This window comes from Amblyomma americanum, chromosome 7, assembly GCF_052857255.1.
Source record: "Amblyomma americanum isolate KBUSLIRL-KWMA chromosome 7, ASM5285725v1, whole genome shotgun sequence".
NCBI lineage: Eukaryota > Metazoa > Arthropoda > Arachnida > Ixodida > Ixodidae > Amblyomma > Amblyomma americanum.
In genome coordinates, this window is record NC_135503.1 from 67,752,815 (window position 1) to 67,769,989 (window position 17,175).

Consider the following 17,175-nt stretch of genomic DNA (forward strand, 5'->3'; position numbering starts at 1 on the left):
ACATGTGAATATAAACGAAACCAAACACGGAATCTTGACTCACAGCTGCGGAAAGGAATAAAAAAAAACGGCCGTGGCTTAGCTTGGTTAAGCCTGGTGATTGCGAAGCAATAGTGTGTTATTCTCGGATCAGCTGGTAGTATGGCTGGTGGTAGTCTTGGGTTATGCTAGTGTTATGGCTTACAGTGAATCATCTAAGAGGAAGTCATCAGTCGAATCCGTGTATGCCGACAAACATTTCCCTCACCAGCGTGCCCATTACAAAATCTTCCAGTATCGATTGGCCGACGGTGCGGTAACACATTTTCTCCGCGTCGTAAGATATGCCCACTCGGTGCTTGCAGTAGCGTTCGTTAAAGTACGGTAGCGTTACGCCGTAATAAATGTTGGGGTTATTGTCCCCGTCCAAAATGCGATACAGTTTGCTGTACGTCTCCTCGTCGTCTTCACGATGCATTAACGGTAGCTTGTATGTTTCGGCCACGTTGTAGATGGCCAAGTTGTCTGCATAACACCCCCATCGTTCGTCGGTCATCTTAAGTTTGCCCCACTTGTGCATCTGCGTGTCCGACGTGTCGCTGGTTGCCCCGGGGTCCGGCGGTAGACCCATCTTGCGTCTTACAAAGTCGTTCTTGTAGCGCGGTACGCGCTCGTACGCGTCGCCTATAGAGACCTCGTCCAGGTAGCAAAACGCGTTTTTATTGTTTTTGTTGAACATGGTTCGAGTAGACCGCTTTATGGGGTTGGGCGGCGTCTTTGACGGACCGGCGAGACGACGGTATGGCTCGAATGGCGTGCACGACGTGGCTTCATACCCACTTTTCGTGAACACGAATCGACCGTTGCTACACGTCAAACCGTCCAGGCACTGGTAATCCACTGGAAGGGGTTCCCACGTTACGGCATCGTCGCCGAAAAACTTAAAGTCGTCGAGCTGCCTACTGAGCACGCCGCTTAGAAAGTCGTTCTTCTCGTTCTTCTTCCGTCTCCGTAGCTCGCTGATGCTTCCTCTTTGCATTCTGCCGAGCTGCCTTGTTCGTAGGCACCATCGTAACATCTGGCTGTATGACTGCCTTGGCGAGAGGAGCGGAGCTGTTTTATACAGCTGGTGTAACGTCACTCTGACCGTAGCGCCCCTGGTGAGAGGAGCGAGAGTTAGGCCGCCGTTGGTGGCTACCGCCTCGCCTCGCGACGGCGTGAGATGGGGCCCCGTTTTTACACAGCTGGTGTGACGTCACACCGACCGTAGCGCCCCTGGTGAGAGGAGCGGGAGTTAGGCCGCCGTTGGTGGCTACCGCCTCGCCTCGCGACGGCGTGAGATGGGGTCCCGTTTTTAGACAGCTGGTGTAAACTCTAGGTCACGTGGTGTGACGTCACGCAGCGAGGTCACGCTAAAGGTCATTGGTGCCTACCACCGCCTCGCCACGGAACGGGCTGAAGTGCGACTTAAAGTAGTATTGCTTCGCAATAAAAATCTTCAATCGTTGACTGCTTCGTGAGAGAAATTTGCTTGGCCACAGCCATATTTCGCAGGTCTGCCAAGTGCTGCACAGCGCCCACACTGCCTGATGAGCCAACCATATGTTCTCAAGAGCACTAAGGGCATCAACAGCCTGCCCGCCCCAAACGCACACATCGCGAGAAAAAAATAAGTGCACCTTGCGTAAACGCACACGATGTAATAAAATACGATTACAGGCACCGAGATAGCGTTAGCTGTCTGTGATCACGGTGGAATGAAGTCATATAAGAGCTGGCATATTAGAGCGGGTGCTGTAACCTTCGGCATTGTTATTGCGCTACTCAAGGTTTACACAGACAAGAACGACACATACAGACAGGGCGCAAACTATCAACTGATTTTATTGCGCGGGAAATTCATTTTATATGAATTGTTAAGATGAAAAGACAAAAGACAGTGCTGTAACCACTGGACCACCGCAGCGGTACTCTAGTGGTTAGCGCATCCGCCTGGTATACGGAAAGTGCTAGATGGGGCGCGAAGGAGTGGGAAGTGCTTTGAAGTATGCTTTGTTTACTTTTCTTTTCTCCGCTATGTGAGTAAAGTTGAATTTTGTACCGTGTTTGTATAGCGCAAAGAAAGAAATCGTGTTAGGATAATTAAAGCAGTAGTGCGTCGCTGTTTGAAACAAGGCCAGAGTGCCTTACAGCAAGGAGTTAGAAAAAGAGTAGCAACTCCAGGCCATAACCTGGCCTGATGCCAAATATGTCGTGCGGTACTGGGTGAAACCTGGATGATGCCACTAGTGATGTGTAAAACCGTCTACACACGTTTGGACGTTGATTTTCTTTTTGTTTCTTTTTTCCTTTTTTTTTTATTCGAGAAGTGTGCCATGAGGCATAAGTTGAAAAGGAAAGGGGGGGAAGGAATGCACGGGATTTTTCCTATTTGCTTCATTTCCCGCTGCGCCGCGAAGGCGGCGATAACCGCAGAGGCGGAAGAAGCGTTAACTTCCGGCAGATGTGTGCGAAACGTTCCTAAACACACCTTCGGGCTATTTTACAGTAATACCTGCATGACAGGTTAGAGAGAAAGAGAACGAGAGAAAAAACCAGCAAGGGAAGAACACGGAGGTTAACCGGACTCGGGTTTGGTTTGCTACCCCACAAATCAGGAAAGGAAAAGAGGAATAAAAGAAAAAGAATAGAAATGAGATGGAATGCAGAAAAAGGACATAGCTTACGCACAAAAGCCTCCACCAACCTTCATGATTCCATATGCTGTAAGCTGTCAATTATGCCTGTAGACTTAAACAACTGCAACGGGAATCGGCTGGCTTCCTGTTTCATTGAGTGATGAGCCAAAAGAACCCAGTGGTATTCGCATTAGATAATGGTCGAGTTTTCGATTTCTTTAAAGTGCTCCGCAGTTCCGCAAAGTCAACTGCCTGTAGCAATCGCTACAGGCGTAGCGTGTCGCAACGCAAAACTGCCCAGCGCCTGGCCAGAAACTTGGTTTCCTACGTGGCGCTCATACATACGGGGTGAGTGACGAGGGGAGTGTGCACCGCATGGAGAACGAGCCAGGTGAGGGTTATCCACGATTCAACAGTCATTTTCACCGCGGGGAAGCCGAACATTCAGGGTGTCTTTAATTTCTTTAGTTTTGCAGTGATCTTTTTGGTGAGTGTCTTTCACCCGATCATTATTGGCAGCTCCCGCCTGTGGCGTCATGGCTGTCAGTCGCTTGCTGTGGTTTCAAAGGTGGATAAGCAAATTCGAAAGAGGAAAAGAATGGAGCGGAGAAAAACATGTTTGCAAAATATGACCCTCGCAAGGTGCCGGGCTCTCTACATATACTATCAAATACACATGCTACCATTTTCGCGATCGCAAAGGGAAGCGTGTCAGCGGCAGCCTGCAGGAAATTTAGCGCTGCAGTTAAAACTGTATTTTAAAAGTTCGTGATATTGCAGGAAGCCAACAGTATCCATAACAAAGAAAAGCACGAGGAATTTTCGCACTGACGTTTTGTGTTTATCAACGAGAAATGTAAACGTTTTGTGCCTGAAATATAAGCGATTTAAAAGTTTAAAAAAAAACATGCCGCCCGCAGGACCCGAATTCACGACCTTCATTTTGTCGTGTACGGTTCTCTATCGACCGATTTATGGCGGCGGATGTGCAACTTTCTACTTTCGGGGCTATTTCTCCGTGTAACGCAACCTTGCAAGTATTCGTCAGCGCCACCTTCGTCTATAACGGCTGACATGAAACGTCCTGTATTACTGCGAGTGCCACGTGGAAATAGTGAGACCGTACTTAAGGCCGCCTAAACCTTGGTTCGGCGCGTTCCCTCGGAATAATCCGTTACTTCTGTATCTTCGTCTCCCGATTTACCGCGTTAATACTTGTAAATCTGCGTTGAGTTTTATATCCTGTCGGAGAAGCTCCCCTCGATGTTCCTATTTTTATTGCTGCGTGAAAGCAAGCCTTCCATCCCGAGTACAGAAAACATTAACGAACTCTTCGGCGGCTGATGTCTGTACCCAGACTCAGGAAGCGGTTATGTAACCAGAAATATTTTTCTGAGGAAAGGAAAGGGGTGTTGTAGACGAAAAAAGGGCGCTGTTTTTCTGTCGTCACACATCACATTCTGCAGGAGTGACGAAGAGTCACGGGCACGGCGAGTCACCCGCTTCGACACTTCCTTGTCGAGAGGTGTTTCATTATTTACGGCCAAGAAAGAGGGAGAGAGAAAACTTTATTTTAACGCAATATGAAGCTTCAAGGATGTCTTGGGCCAGGGTAACAAAGGCCAACTAGTCTGTGAGCCGGTCCGAGGCTAGCTAAGCCTGTCACATTGCGGGAGAAGGATATGGGAAAAGAGGGGACTGAACGGCAACAGGGCAGGAGAAAAGGAAATATTCTATGACAATTCAGGACAGTTCGCACAAGCGAAGGAGTGTCGGTCACGGTAGGGATAAGAACGCGCAGTAATAAGGAGTGCAGTTAGGTGTAGGCGTCGAAAAATGATAGCCGAGTGGTGATGACAGACTTGTCCGGAACAGGAACTGTTCGAAGAGTTCCTCTAATGTTGTCATAGTGAAGTTTCATTTCTTGTTTGCAGTGGAGAGTAGTGTCCAGCGTTTTAGTGCGGTGTAATTAAAAACCTCATAGGAGGAAATACACGGCGGCATTCGGTGTCGTCCGGCGTCTTTTGTCATCAAATTTGATAATTGGTCGACGATGTGCGTGATGTCGTGAGACCACGTGACATGACAGAGCGCTGATTGGTCGACGGGTTGTGCGACTTGGTGAGGCCATGGCACATGGCCGAGTTGGCAGGTGGAAGGTGTCAGATGCGCTGGTCACATGGCAGCGTCACATGGCAGGTGCGCTTGGCTCTGTGCAGACATGTCTAAACAGCTGCGGGTACGAGGCTAGAATAGAGCCAGAATAAGCGCCGTGTATGTCCCCGCAAGCAGGCCTATGTGGAGAGGTAGACCACGGTGGTATGTCACTGAAGAATTACTATCGGCGGCTGCACCGCAGGCCGAGTGGACTTCAGGCTTTAATGCTACCTTATTCTCAGCACGTAACGTTATTAAGTATCTCCTAAATTTTTCTTAAGGGGTTCGGTGGAACCACATCATTTCTCTCTTTATGGCCGAGGTCATTTGGAACCCTCCTAAACAGTTGCAATGGGGGTCGATGGACTGGTGGTTGACAAGAACATCGAGAACGAATGCATATATGCTATGGTGTCAAACACGCGCATGCATGCAGGGTGCTCTGGCGGGCATTGTGTTGGCCATCACCATGTCCTGGTGGCTCGCTCTGGGCTCCATCATGTATCCCCGCGACGCGGACGACCTGCCCACGTCCACGGCCAGATGCACCGCGTTCAACCAAACACTAACGGCTGGATCATTCGACCCGCCGCCGCTGCCCAGGTAAGCGCGCGACGCCTTGCTCGCACTGACGTGTCTGTAAGGGTACGGGGTGCTCAGACGGTGCATTCACACAATACCTTACGGGCTACAGTGCTGCTGATGGTTGCGATGAAGATAACGTCGACATTATTTATACTTCCTTACATTTATTTTTTTCTAGTGATTATCGTTCTTGTGATCGTATAAACTTCTTCTGCATTAATGACCCCGACGCCAGCATATTTTTATTTTCTACCCGCAAAATATAGCACGACCACGCATATTTCAGCGCGTATTTTTTTTAACGATTTACCTTGTTTTAACTCCCGCCGCTGTGTCTCAGTGCTTCGGCATTCATCTGCTAACCCCAATTACGCAGGTTCGATCCCGGCCGTGCCGGTCGAATTTAGATGAAGGCAAAATACGAAAACGATCGCGTGCTGCGCGATGTGTGCGCACTTTAAAAACACTAGGTGGTCTAATTGTTCTGGAGCCTTACACTGTGGCGTACCTCGTAGTCCATGTGTTGCTTTGGACAATACTATGCCATATCTTATCAAACCATACCATATGATACCACACCACGCCGTATCATATCATACCACGCCATACCATACCATACGATACCACACCTTGTCTTAACAAAAAGACGGTGAAAAATGTGGTCGGGAGAGCTAATTGTATACATGTAACTTTGAAAAGCTAAACAGACAGTACCCGAATCTCTTCACATTTTGTAGTTCGCCTCATTAAGCTCTTTGTGCGGAAACATGTAGCTTAGCAGAAATTAGGTAGAGGCTAGTTTCTGACATCTCTGATGCGATTCGAGTAACATGGACAATTGAGCTAGTTGGTACATCATTTTAAAACTTTTGAAAGCGCTGCTACAGGGGACACCAAGAGAAAGAAAACGAAGGACAAGCACTTTTTTTTTACACGTAGTTTTTTCCGATGTTAGGAAGTAGACCAAAGGAGCAAAACTCCACTTAATACCCGACCCCCGCTCAGTCCCTTTCAAGGCATCCACACAATCGACAACGCACCTTGGTTGCTCTTGTCCTTCGTTTTCTTTCTCTTGGTGTCCTCTGTCGCAGTGCTTTCGAAAGTTTTAAACTAATGCGATTCGTGTGCTTCTACGAATTCTACATGGCCGCACACGAAAAAGATGCATGCTCGCATGTAGGCATAACTCACAGCATGACCTTGTAGGTTGCATTCCATGTGAACGCGTGTCTTCTTCTTGTCCTTATTCTGCGTAACTCTTACAAGGACAAGAATTCAGTAAAAAAATACACGTAACATAGGAGTTGCGCGCTCTCCGGCACGCAGTGGCATCTTCCAGTTCTACCACATCTCGTTCATCTGGATCGGCATCGTTGGATTCATCGTGCACATGGTCGTCTCCCTCACCGTCAGCCTCATCTTCGGTGAGCGCCCAGCGACGAGCCCTTCTGCCTGCACGATGACTGAAAAGCAGGTTATCACAAGTCGATAAGCATAACTGACACCACGCAGTCGTTCCTACCACAGCCGGTGGTGAAGCTTCTCCAGTCACAATAGAAACAACTAGCAAAAGCTTTAGATTCACCACAGGGCTTTCGAATGGGATTCTCCCTCTTTCTTGGCTAAAAACCTGTTCCCTGAGTTAGCATGTACTGATCCAGTATGTAAACCCAGTGTGATCCAGCTTTACATGTCTACAAGAAGACAGAATCAGCTGCTGCTTGTCTCAAAAACATTGTGCGTAGCCAGGCCCTGAAATGTATTCTGTTTCGACAGCGTAGCAGGCCGGTGGGCAAAATGAGTATCACTTTCAGCTAGTGCAATTCCTCTCAGGAAATGTCACTTTGGCAGTGCGATGGTAAGCGGTGAAGACAAATGTTAGCAATTTAGGTCGTCACTGTCCGTAAAGCTCATGCGTGCTCAAAATTTTTGAATGAATGCGCCGATTTCTAACCTCGATTGATTGGGCATTTTTAAATAGCTCCTGTTATATATTTATTTGTCTATTATTTACACATTTTTATTAATCATATTTTAGGTATTGTTCATGGTAATTAGTTCTGAGTCTTAGTATCTTGCACTGTGTCGTTCAAAGATGAAAATTATGATTGATTACCATGTACGCTATTCATATATTCATACCTATAGGCTATGGAAGGCCCAGCCTTCTGCAGAACTGGTCTGCCCTCCATTTTCCGCAACACACTAAGAAGGGCTGACTGCTTTCACTATATTTTAAATATTCTAGGGCTCAACCTGGCTTCTTTCAGTAGAAAAAAAACTTTTTCGAAACTTTGCTAGAATAAAAAAAAAATATCAGTCAAGAGAGGCGCGAAGTACTCATGCACACTGTCACAGAATAAAGGACTAGTTTTTTTTTTCAATTTTCCATTTTATTGTAAACTCAAACACACTTTTTTACAAACAAAATTAAATAACTCGTTTTATCACGCAGCAACAGCTTCGTCTTGTGAAGCACCGGTATCAAGATTATGCACGTGGATAGAGTGAACTGTGTTCAGGCAGTGCAAAAATGGCAGTGCGTTCAGAAGCGAGTGTCTCTATTTCCGCGTGGTACTGCCCGAACCGCACTAACAGAGAGCGTCACTTAGTGAAAGTTACACTAAATTTTCCCTCTTTACACGAGCATATGTAAAGTCTCTAGGCTGTCAAGTTTCGCATGAACCAAAAATACCATTCCTTTGATTGCTCCCTGAGCCCAAGTCACCGTGTAAGCGTTAATTCGGCGCGACCTATACGGCCCATTTTTCTAGCTCGATGGAGGGCTCTGGTGGTTTCGTCGTCGTCGACTCCATAAAGGGAAGGAAAGAATGCATTCGGAGACCACTTTTCGCATGAGTCGTCAACATATCTTTGGTTATCGCATTTATTTATTTATTTATTTATTTATTTATTTATTTATTTATTTATTTATTTATTTATTTATTTATTTATTTATTTATTTATTTATTTATTTATTTATTTATTATTTGATGAGACTGCTGTCTCGGAAGAACAAGCAGGTGGGAGCATATAGATACAAACTTTAATATTAAGTAAAAAAGGTATTCCGGGAGGCTTCTCTGGAAACAAAAGCCTGGTGGGATATAACGATTACTCACCTCAAGACGGTCCGATACATTTTCACGGGGAAATAATAGAAAAAACAGAATAAATGGAGATAGGAGCCGGCTAACGAAGAACTGCTTACTGCGGCTTCTCCTTATACATCTCATTCCCACCCGCTTCAGTCCCAGTCACGCTTTAAGTTTTATAATGCACCTCGTGTTACTACTTTACTCTGCCCCTCCCCCCTTTCTATTTCTCCCAGTATGTGTTTATTGCTGTACTCTAAAAAGGAGCTGATCAGTTCGGCGACAAGCGCTTCTGTGCGTGTCGTCTCGTCTTTTCTTACATGTCGTTTTTTTTATTAATTGCCATTATCTGTGCCTCTTCGTTGCGAATGTCTGATACCTGCTCACCACTGAGCACTTTGCGGGCTTTAGGTAGAAAACTTACCGTAAACGGGCTGTTGAGCTAGCTGGGTAACCATTACCAGGATTACTGCTGTAGCTGACAAGGGCCGAGAAAGGCAAGCATCGAATATGAGAATCGCAGCACTTTTCGTCATGTTGCCTCGCATGACTAAAAATTCCCACACCCGTTCCAATAAATGACCTTAATAGCTCAACTTTTATTAAAGGGTATGGTAAATTTCACTTAAGGGACGTAAACCAAACTGTCACATGCAGTGCACGGACTTCATGCAGGAATGATGTGGAGATCCCAGAAATCTATACTTGCTTTTATGCTTCCGGAGCCGCTGAATACAGCCGTATAGGATATATAACCGACAACTAGAAGAGAAACGACCCAACATAGCCTCAAACTTGCGGGCCAGCTGCCTAGCCCTGAATACAACAATGACAACTTCCTGCTCGTCGTTTTAGCAAGGCACTGCCGCAATGATTAAACAAATCAAATCAAAAATTGTTCAGTGACCGCAGCGGCGCACTCATTGCACTGCTATGAGGAAGCACACAACTACAATAGAAAGGAACTGGAACAAATCGTTAGTACGCAACCCGTAATGACTCCCCCGACGGTCAGAGGGAAGCATACTATTTTGTATTTTATAAGTTACTTTTCTCTCGCCGTGTGATCCGCGAAGCAGTTTTTGAAGTTCTGTGCAGAAGTTACCACATGAACGCGAACTAAACACAGAGTTGACACCAGAAACTTCAGGCAGATCACTTTTCATGTTGCTGCACTCGGCTTCTTGGCGCGAAGAATGAAAGACATACAAAACATGCTACTCGTGCCCTGAAAACTACTTTCCGTTTATGAGTGTGAACTTGCAGAAAGTTATGACCTTCGCTTCTTGATCGACACGTCACTGCAGCTTCTGTCTGTCTATCTTTTTTTTTAAGTCACCCTCGGCACAAGATGGTGGGCAATCCGTGAACATGCTTTGTGCCGAGGTGAAAGAAATGCCCAGTCAAAATTCTCGGGAAAAGCACACGCAAAACGAGTAGTAGAAGATATAAAGGAGAAGCACACATGCACGGAACTACACGGAAGGGAACATTCACGAACTGACTATTTCCGAAATTGGCCCGTGCAGAACGAAACGAGAAAGAAGAGGTGAACCCCAAGCTAATCTGCCCGTTCGTGCGGCAGTACATGAGCAACTACGTCAAGAAAGGCACCACCAACGGACTCAAGGAACCCCTGGCAGCGGTAAGAACGGATGTGAATACGACGACTGCGAATTTATCTTTCATGCTCTGCAGTTGTGATAGTGTGGCGTGTGCTCGCGAGTCAGGCTCCACCTTCTAAACATTCGCAGCCCACGAACAGCGAGGTGTTTTCATGACAACGCCGCCATGACAGACGTTGCCCTGATGTGTTGTCATGACGGATATAAAAATGGTTGTGATGGTCGCCATGACACAGGCACAAAAATCACGTACGCAAGCAGTGTCGTTGATAGGCACTGAGCGTATTTTATGGCTCTTAGTGTGCACTCTTCACGGTGTCTTAAACGCCGCATGTGGAGACATGTTAGTCACCGTAAACAATGCGCGCCCCTGCGCAACTCTCACTCAGCCAGTTGTCTGCGACAACTCAGTAACACGCATTGAACAGTTGCATTTGTTGTTAATGCTACCAACGCAGATTTTTCTGTACCATATACATGTCCAGCATTCATCGACAAATAATTTTGAATATTGGAATATTGTAAGGTACTGTTATGTAAATAATGAAGAATTGTCCGTTCTTCCGGTGCGTAGCAAAATCTTACTTTAAAGTTTTTCCATTGCTCTCATCGAGCAGTTAAGACTGCCATAGAAAAGCAATTGAGAACGCTTCTGATTATAGCAAAGAGGTTAAAGCAAAAAATAAGGAAGCCTGCCGACGGGACATCTATGAATAAATTGGTCATTATAGTAAAATATCACAATGCATGAAAAAATGGCATGCATAAATTCTTCCCCATTAAAAATTACTGTGTCCAGAATAGCTAGGTATGACGTAGTCATACGCGTAAAAGCGACCGCATATAGTCTAAAAAATAATCTACTCCGCAGTGCGCATGCGTCACGCGCTATATTAGAACGAGCCACGGTTTAAGCCACGCAATTGACTTTGCGTGGCTTTTAAACCACGCAAAGTCAATTGCGTTGCCGACGTATTAATGCCCTTTAAAGAGGGGTCGATCTCCTCACAGCGAGCGCAATGTTATTGCTGCGACTTTCACAGCGTTTATTACCTACATATGACGCATCAGACTTTCCTTTCGTTTTTCTCTACTCACCAAAAAGATAAAGCAACAGATTTGTCTTTTATTTACTTTCGCGGTTCGGCCACTTCTTAGCCTCGCAATAGACATAGTTATGTTTACAGGAAGTTATTAATGTTCTGAACAGCGGATGGCGTCAGTTCGGCTTACGAAATCGTTCAGTGTGCATCTGAATACGATGTGCTAAATGTGCTGATGTGGCAAACACCGTTATGTACCGCAGAGTAGTAGCGTAGAGTGTATGGAGGCATGAGTGCGGTATTCTGACTCTCAATGATCAGTAACAACAAACAAGCCTGCAGCCATAAATAACCCAGCTATTTAAACAAATCAACAAAATAAAGCGAGCAAAATAAGAAGTCAGTTCTATCAACATGGCCAGGAATTCGAGACAGCGTCCAGCCATCGTCGCTAATGCTAGCGGCCTACGACGTTCTGTTCTGCAGCCAGCCGGTAATATCCTTTCTATCTTACGTAGTGGATGATGTCAACACGCTATTCTTTCATGTTCAAAGCCATCAGTCACGTGGTGGCAGGCAAGGGAACTAGAACATCTTGCCCCGATTTCCTTGTAGTGTAATTTCTTAGGGGATGAACTAGTAGTTGTGGTGAAGTTGAGATTGCAGTCGCGAAACCTATATCGGCAGTTACTGTGACTTAGCGCTTCGCAGTAAAAAAAAAAAAAGGCGGCATACTCCCAAATTGTCACTCACCGCGGTGACTTGTGGCTACCCCATTTGGCTGCAAATCTGAAGAATTCGGGCTCAAATCAAAACCGTAGGGAAGACTCTGGGTTAAATCGGACCACCCAGGGTTATTTTAACACGCACTGACATCACACAGCACACGGGCGTTATTGCGTTTCACTTCCATCGAAATGCAGCTTCCACGGCGATATTTCGATGCGGCAACATTTCGATGGAGGTGAAATTCAAAAACGAGTGTGTAATGTGCGGTGTTAGTACAGGTTAAAGAACCCCATGTGGTCAAAATTATCCCAGAGTCCTCCACTACAGCGTGCCTAATAATTAGCTCTAGTGCTTTTTTGAGACGGTAAGCCCGCCGTACCTTATGATGCTATATATTTTGGGGGGATTAGCCAATCTACCAGGCATCTTTAAATTCGTAATCCCTCATTCAGCGCAGCTCGAAACAGGCCATCAGATGGCACATGCGACTTTTTCGTGCGTCGCAGCAATATCAGGCGCTCCACACGTGAACAAGGGCACACTGCAAGAAAAGGCTGCACGTCTCCCACAAATGCACAGTTCATGCAGATGTGGCGGGACACTTTAAATTTAATGCAACCGCGGAGACGTGTGCGCAGAGTTGGGTCGCGGGAATACCGCTTCAAAACCGCTTCTCAGAACAGCAGAAACCAGCCGCAGTGTTATTTGGGTACCATGCTAAACGTTTGTTGAGTACATAGTAAAGAAAATTTACGCTCAATAAACAAACAATAACCGCATTGTGCAGTGTGGAGATTGCAAAGCTCGAAGGATATGCGATAAAAAACAGAGGGGAAAAAACGTATTACATTTTGTATCAATTAAAAACATAAATTTATAGCCTATAAAAATAACTAACGAGAACATTATAAATGCAAAAAGGCCGTTCTGAATCAGAACTACGTTCAATCAGGATTTTGGTCTAGGCTAGTTGGTTCATTGTTCCAGTGTCCTTGTTTCGTCACGCTGGATTAATCTTTCCGATTAAATTTCTGCAGCTGTATGCGTGCCGTAGGCGAAAAAACCTCGCTATTTCCCTCAGCCTACCTCTCTAAAAAAGGGACGATGTCTATTTTATGAGGTACAAACATGTAAAGTGCTATGCTGTCTTTTTACGTATCTTAAATCATTGCAGTGGGGCTTTCCAAGACAGTGAAGCAAGTGTCAAATATAGCTTGCCTCCTTTTAGTAGGGGGGGGGGGGGGGGGGGGGATGGTTGAGTTCGCTTTCAGCCTGACATCCGTTCAGTAATGGCGGTAGCGAAGGGAAGAGCTGGCAAAGCAGCGCGATATCTTGAAGCGATCTTCTACGTTCAGCGAACTATGCAAATAAGCTCCTCTTCGGTTTTCTAAGGCACCGGACACGTCGGAAAGTCCCTCGGCTCGAGTTTTGCAGCGCTGCCGCTGCCTTCATGTTTCTTGCAACTACGGCGCGAAGACTTCAGGTGGCCGGCAGGTATTACTGCGAATGCCAGTGCAAACGAGTCTCGTTAAACCGTGGCGATAGTTTGCAACGACCCGAAAGGCACTTTTTCTTAGAATGCCTTGCAGCAATAACTTTGTCCAAAACCATTCCTTATTTTTTCGTTTGTTGGTGCACGCAACTAGTTTTGAGAAAAAATAAGGGGCTAAATGCCAAACCACGTGCCTAGATTGGGCATCCGCCGGCCCTAGCCACATTCTCAGAAGTTTTTTTTTTTTTTTTAGGGTGCAAGACTGATAATGTGTAGTTTTCTAGAACAAAATAGTAAGTAATATTTGGAATGTTCTTTAATGTGTCCGGAGTGCCTGGAAAAAAATTGCCGGTCTTTAGACCTTTTCATTATGTTAAACGTTGCTCGATGGGGTTTCTGACCTTATCGAATGGCCACGTTAGAGGCCTCTAAGCATTAAACCTTAAACTAAATGTTTTTTTTTTATTTTATCCACGTATAAGCTACCACAGAGCACGTTATCGCATGAGTATGGCTGACAACATTTCATTGCGGATAACGTAAGTAAGGGGAAATAGAAGCATGATCTCGTATTGACAGGCTTATGCGCAACACACAAACACACATATACGTGCGAGAAATGCACAGCATATGACTGCGCTGTGCAAACGGATGCCGTAAACAGTCTAGCTGAAATCAGGAGGTCCCCCACGGTGTAAATTAATCTGAAACACGCGGATAGGGGAATCATGTATAGAAACGGTAAGCAGCTGCTAAGCAATGCCCAAATGAAGCTCGTTGGCTTATTCAAGTGCGAAACAAAAAAAAAACGCAAGCAGAGACTGAATGGGGGATATCGAGAAGTGTTAACTTCGTATTTAGCTTTGCTAGTTTTGAGGCCGGAAGTGGCGATTTCTGCTGCGGAAATCTGCCTTGTTCTCGGAGAAGAATCCCGAAACATCCTCGATTAATTTACAAATGCGCCAAATATGAAGCGCTTGTGTGTGTGCAGTACACTAATGTAATGAAAAGCATGATGTTTCAAAGAATGCATTGCGCACGCAACAGGAAGCCAGCTTCGTCTTCTTGCAAAATTCAGTAACTTAGCATTGACGCATTCGTATATTCAAATACACAACAATTCTGAATAAAAGCATTTTTGAACGGGGAATGGGGTGGAGGGAGAAGTAATATTTTCTTATATTGTAAGATTTCACTACAACGATCAATGCATCCGCAGATATCTCTTCGGGCATTGAATATTTTTGTTTGCTATTAACGCTTTTGCTATCATCAAATGCGTTCCCCATTGGTTTTCTGTGGCAGTCTTAATAGCTAATTGCGAGCGATGGAAAAACTACATAAAAAAGATTTTGCTACCCATCGGAAGAATGGACCATTACCTTCAACATTCCCACAAGAACACCTTGCAATTTCCCAATTTTCAAAATTTTTGTCCAAGAATGTTGGACTAGTTCTGCATTTCATTCGATATTGTTCCGAAATATAAAATCACATAAATCGCGGCACGGCCATATTTGTTCATCTAGATCCACAATTTGGGCCGAACATTGGTCAAGCCAAATAGGAAGATCGCAACACTTGTGTGACGGATAAAGGGCTCTTCGAAAAAGCCGCATTAGCAACAACGTATATTAGCGCCCCCCCCCCCCCCCCCTCTCCCTTCCCTGGTGATTTTATATACCCAGAAATTCTGGGCAAGGGTGTTTTTCAACACGAAGTTGTTTCACCTAAGAGTGTACACATTTTTTTTTTTAAATAGGCTTTTTGAGTTAGAACAGCGCTTTTTTCAGCATAGCACTGTCAGCGGTGTCGTACATCAAAATAAAGATAAAACGTGCTACCTAGAAGTCTGATTGACTAAAAGTGAATAATTAACCTTTTAACTATTGCTGTTAGGGTGCTTAATTATTGACAGGCGTGTAGCCTACAGTACGTAACATTCATATAAGTTTATAAAATTCTTAAAACACCGTTGCCCTCAGCGCTGTGGCCAACAAATTTTGGCTATTTCGACGAGTCACATGCACTGGAGAGGTTGCTTCGCCTGCAAGCTTCTCAAAAGCAAGCGTATTTTGGCGCTATGTAACCAGAATTTTTGGGACCACAGCGCCAAGGGTAACCGTGTTTTCGAAAACCTAGAAACTTATATGGATAATAATTACACTGGGCTAATGGCTCTCAATAATTAAGGAACCTAACAGTAATTGTTGAAAAGTAAATTTTAAATACTAGTTAAACGGCCTTCTAGTTAGCGCGTCTCAGCTGTATTCTGATGTACTACACCGCTGACAACGATACGCCGAAAAAATCGCTGTTCTAGCTCAAAAATCCAATTTTTTTAAAATTGTGTAAAGTCTTATGTGAAACACCCTCTACGTCGTGAGAGTCCACTACAACAATCAGAATATCCGCAGGTCTCCACTCAACAGGCTTGATTTTTTTTTCATATTTTAACCTTTTTTGCTATCGTAAAAACCGTTCCCCATTGCTTTTCTGCGGCCGTCTTAGATACTGTATGCGAGCGACGGACAAACTTTAAAACAAAGATTTTGCTACGCGACAGAAGAATGGACCATCACCTTCGATATTTTCATAACAGTACCTTGCAATATTTCAGTTTCCTCACAGTTAAAAATAATGCGCAAAAAAACCTAGATTTGGAGGAACTCTATCTGGCGTGGCCGTGATGGTTCGCTACAGATTGATTGCTTACCTGCTTAGAAAGTCTTTGCGGAGGTTGCAGCGGTAAGTCAAATTTAAAAAATGAGCAGGCGAAGGCAAGCAACTTCCTCATACAGAAATGCCAAAGTAATGGTGCCCTATGGGACGTCCTAATGTATTCTACAGCAAAATGAAACTGGATTTAAATATACATGTGTACAAGCAGGATCGAAATTTTGAAAAGCCTTGCATCTACTTAGTCACGTCCAACATTCTCGGACAAAAGTTTAATATTGAAAAATTGTAAGATGCTGTTATGGAAGTCCTGTAGAAAGTGGTCCGTTCTTGTGATATGTAACATAATATTCTTTTTAACGTGCTCTCATCGATCGCATCCGGCAGATAAGACTGTCATACAAAATCAGTTTCAAATTCTGACGACATCAAAACGCTAATGGCAAAAAAAAAAAATTCAGGACTGCCCTCGGGTGGTCGGCGGAATATTGATTGATATCCTGAAATCTCGCGTTATATTAAAAAAATTGAGTTCATAAACTGCTTCCCCGCTCAAAAATGGTTTTGTCCAGAACTGTTGAGTATGACTACGACCATACGCAAGTCGCTAGCACCACTTTTTAAGCACCATGTATCGAATATTGTGTTTACGCGCGTAGTTCAAAGCAGCGAAAAACAAGGCTGTTAGCCAAGCGTCGTAGAGAACCTACTTTTACGTTTAGTGCTTTTTGTCATTTTTTCTTTTTTATTCTTTCAACTTCGCAGAACGGAGTGTCACCGACGGAACTCAAGCGGCTGATGTCAGAGGAAAAATAAAAAATATATCAGGCTGGCCACATCTCGTTTCAAATGTCTGCGTAAACACACAGTTCGACTGTCTGCGCCACTCGCAGAGGTGGCGGTTGCGTTGAACGGTTGCAAAATTGCGCTCAACGCAGCCAAATTTTACAGTTAACAATGCCGCTCGCTTTAGGCCGGGCAAGCAATGTGCGACTACGAACTGCATGCCTTGAAAGCGAATAAAACCGCCCGTGACCAGAAGTCACAGAGAGAATGCGTTAGAATTGACAAATATTAGTAACCTTTAAAAATATTCATAAAGTAAACAAACAG

At 44.8% G+C, this 17,175-nt stretch overlaps 1 protein-coding gene across 1 annotated transcript in view; it reads left to right on the top strand.

The window, feature by feature from the left end:
* The window catches only part of LOC144099268 (sodium-coupled monocarboxylate transporter 2-like), a 62,754-nt gene extending 45,856 nt beyond the window's left edge, over nt 1-16,898 (top strand). Inside the window, exons 14-17 of the mRNA XM_077632453.1 lie at nt 5,251-5,417; nt 6,726-6,823; nt 10,024-10,139; nt 16,828-16,898. Coding sequence (XP_077488579.1) covers nt 5,251-5,417; nt 6,726-6,823; nt 10,024-10,139; nt 16,828-16,878 — 432 coding nt within the window. The 3' untranslated portion in view covers nt 16,879-16,898. The remainder of the gene's footprint in view (nt 1-5,250; nt 5,418-6,725; nt 6,824-10,023; nt 10,140-16,827) is intronic.
* The last annotated feature ends 277 nt before the right edge of the window (nt 16,899-17,175 follow it).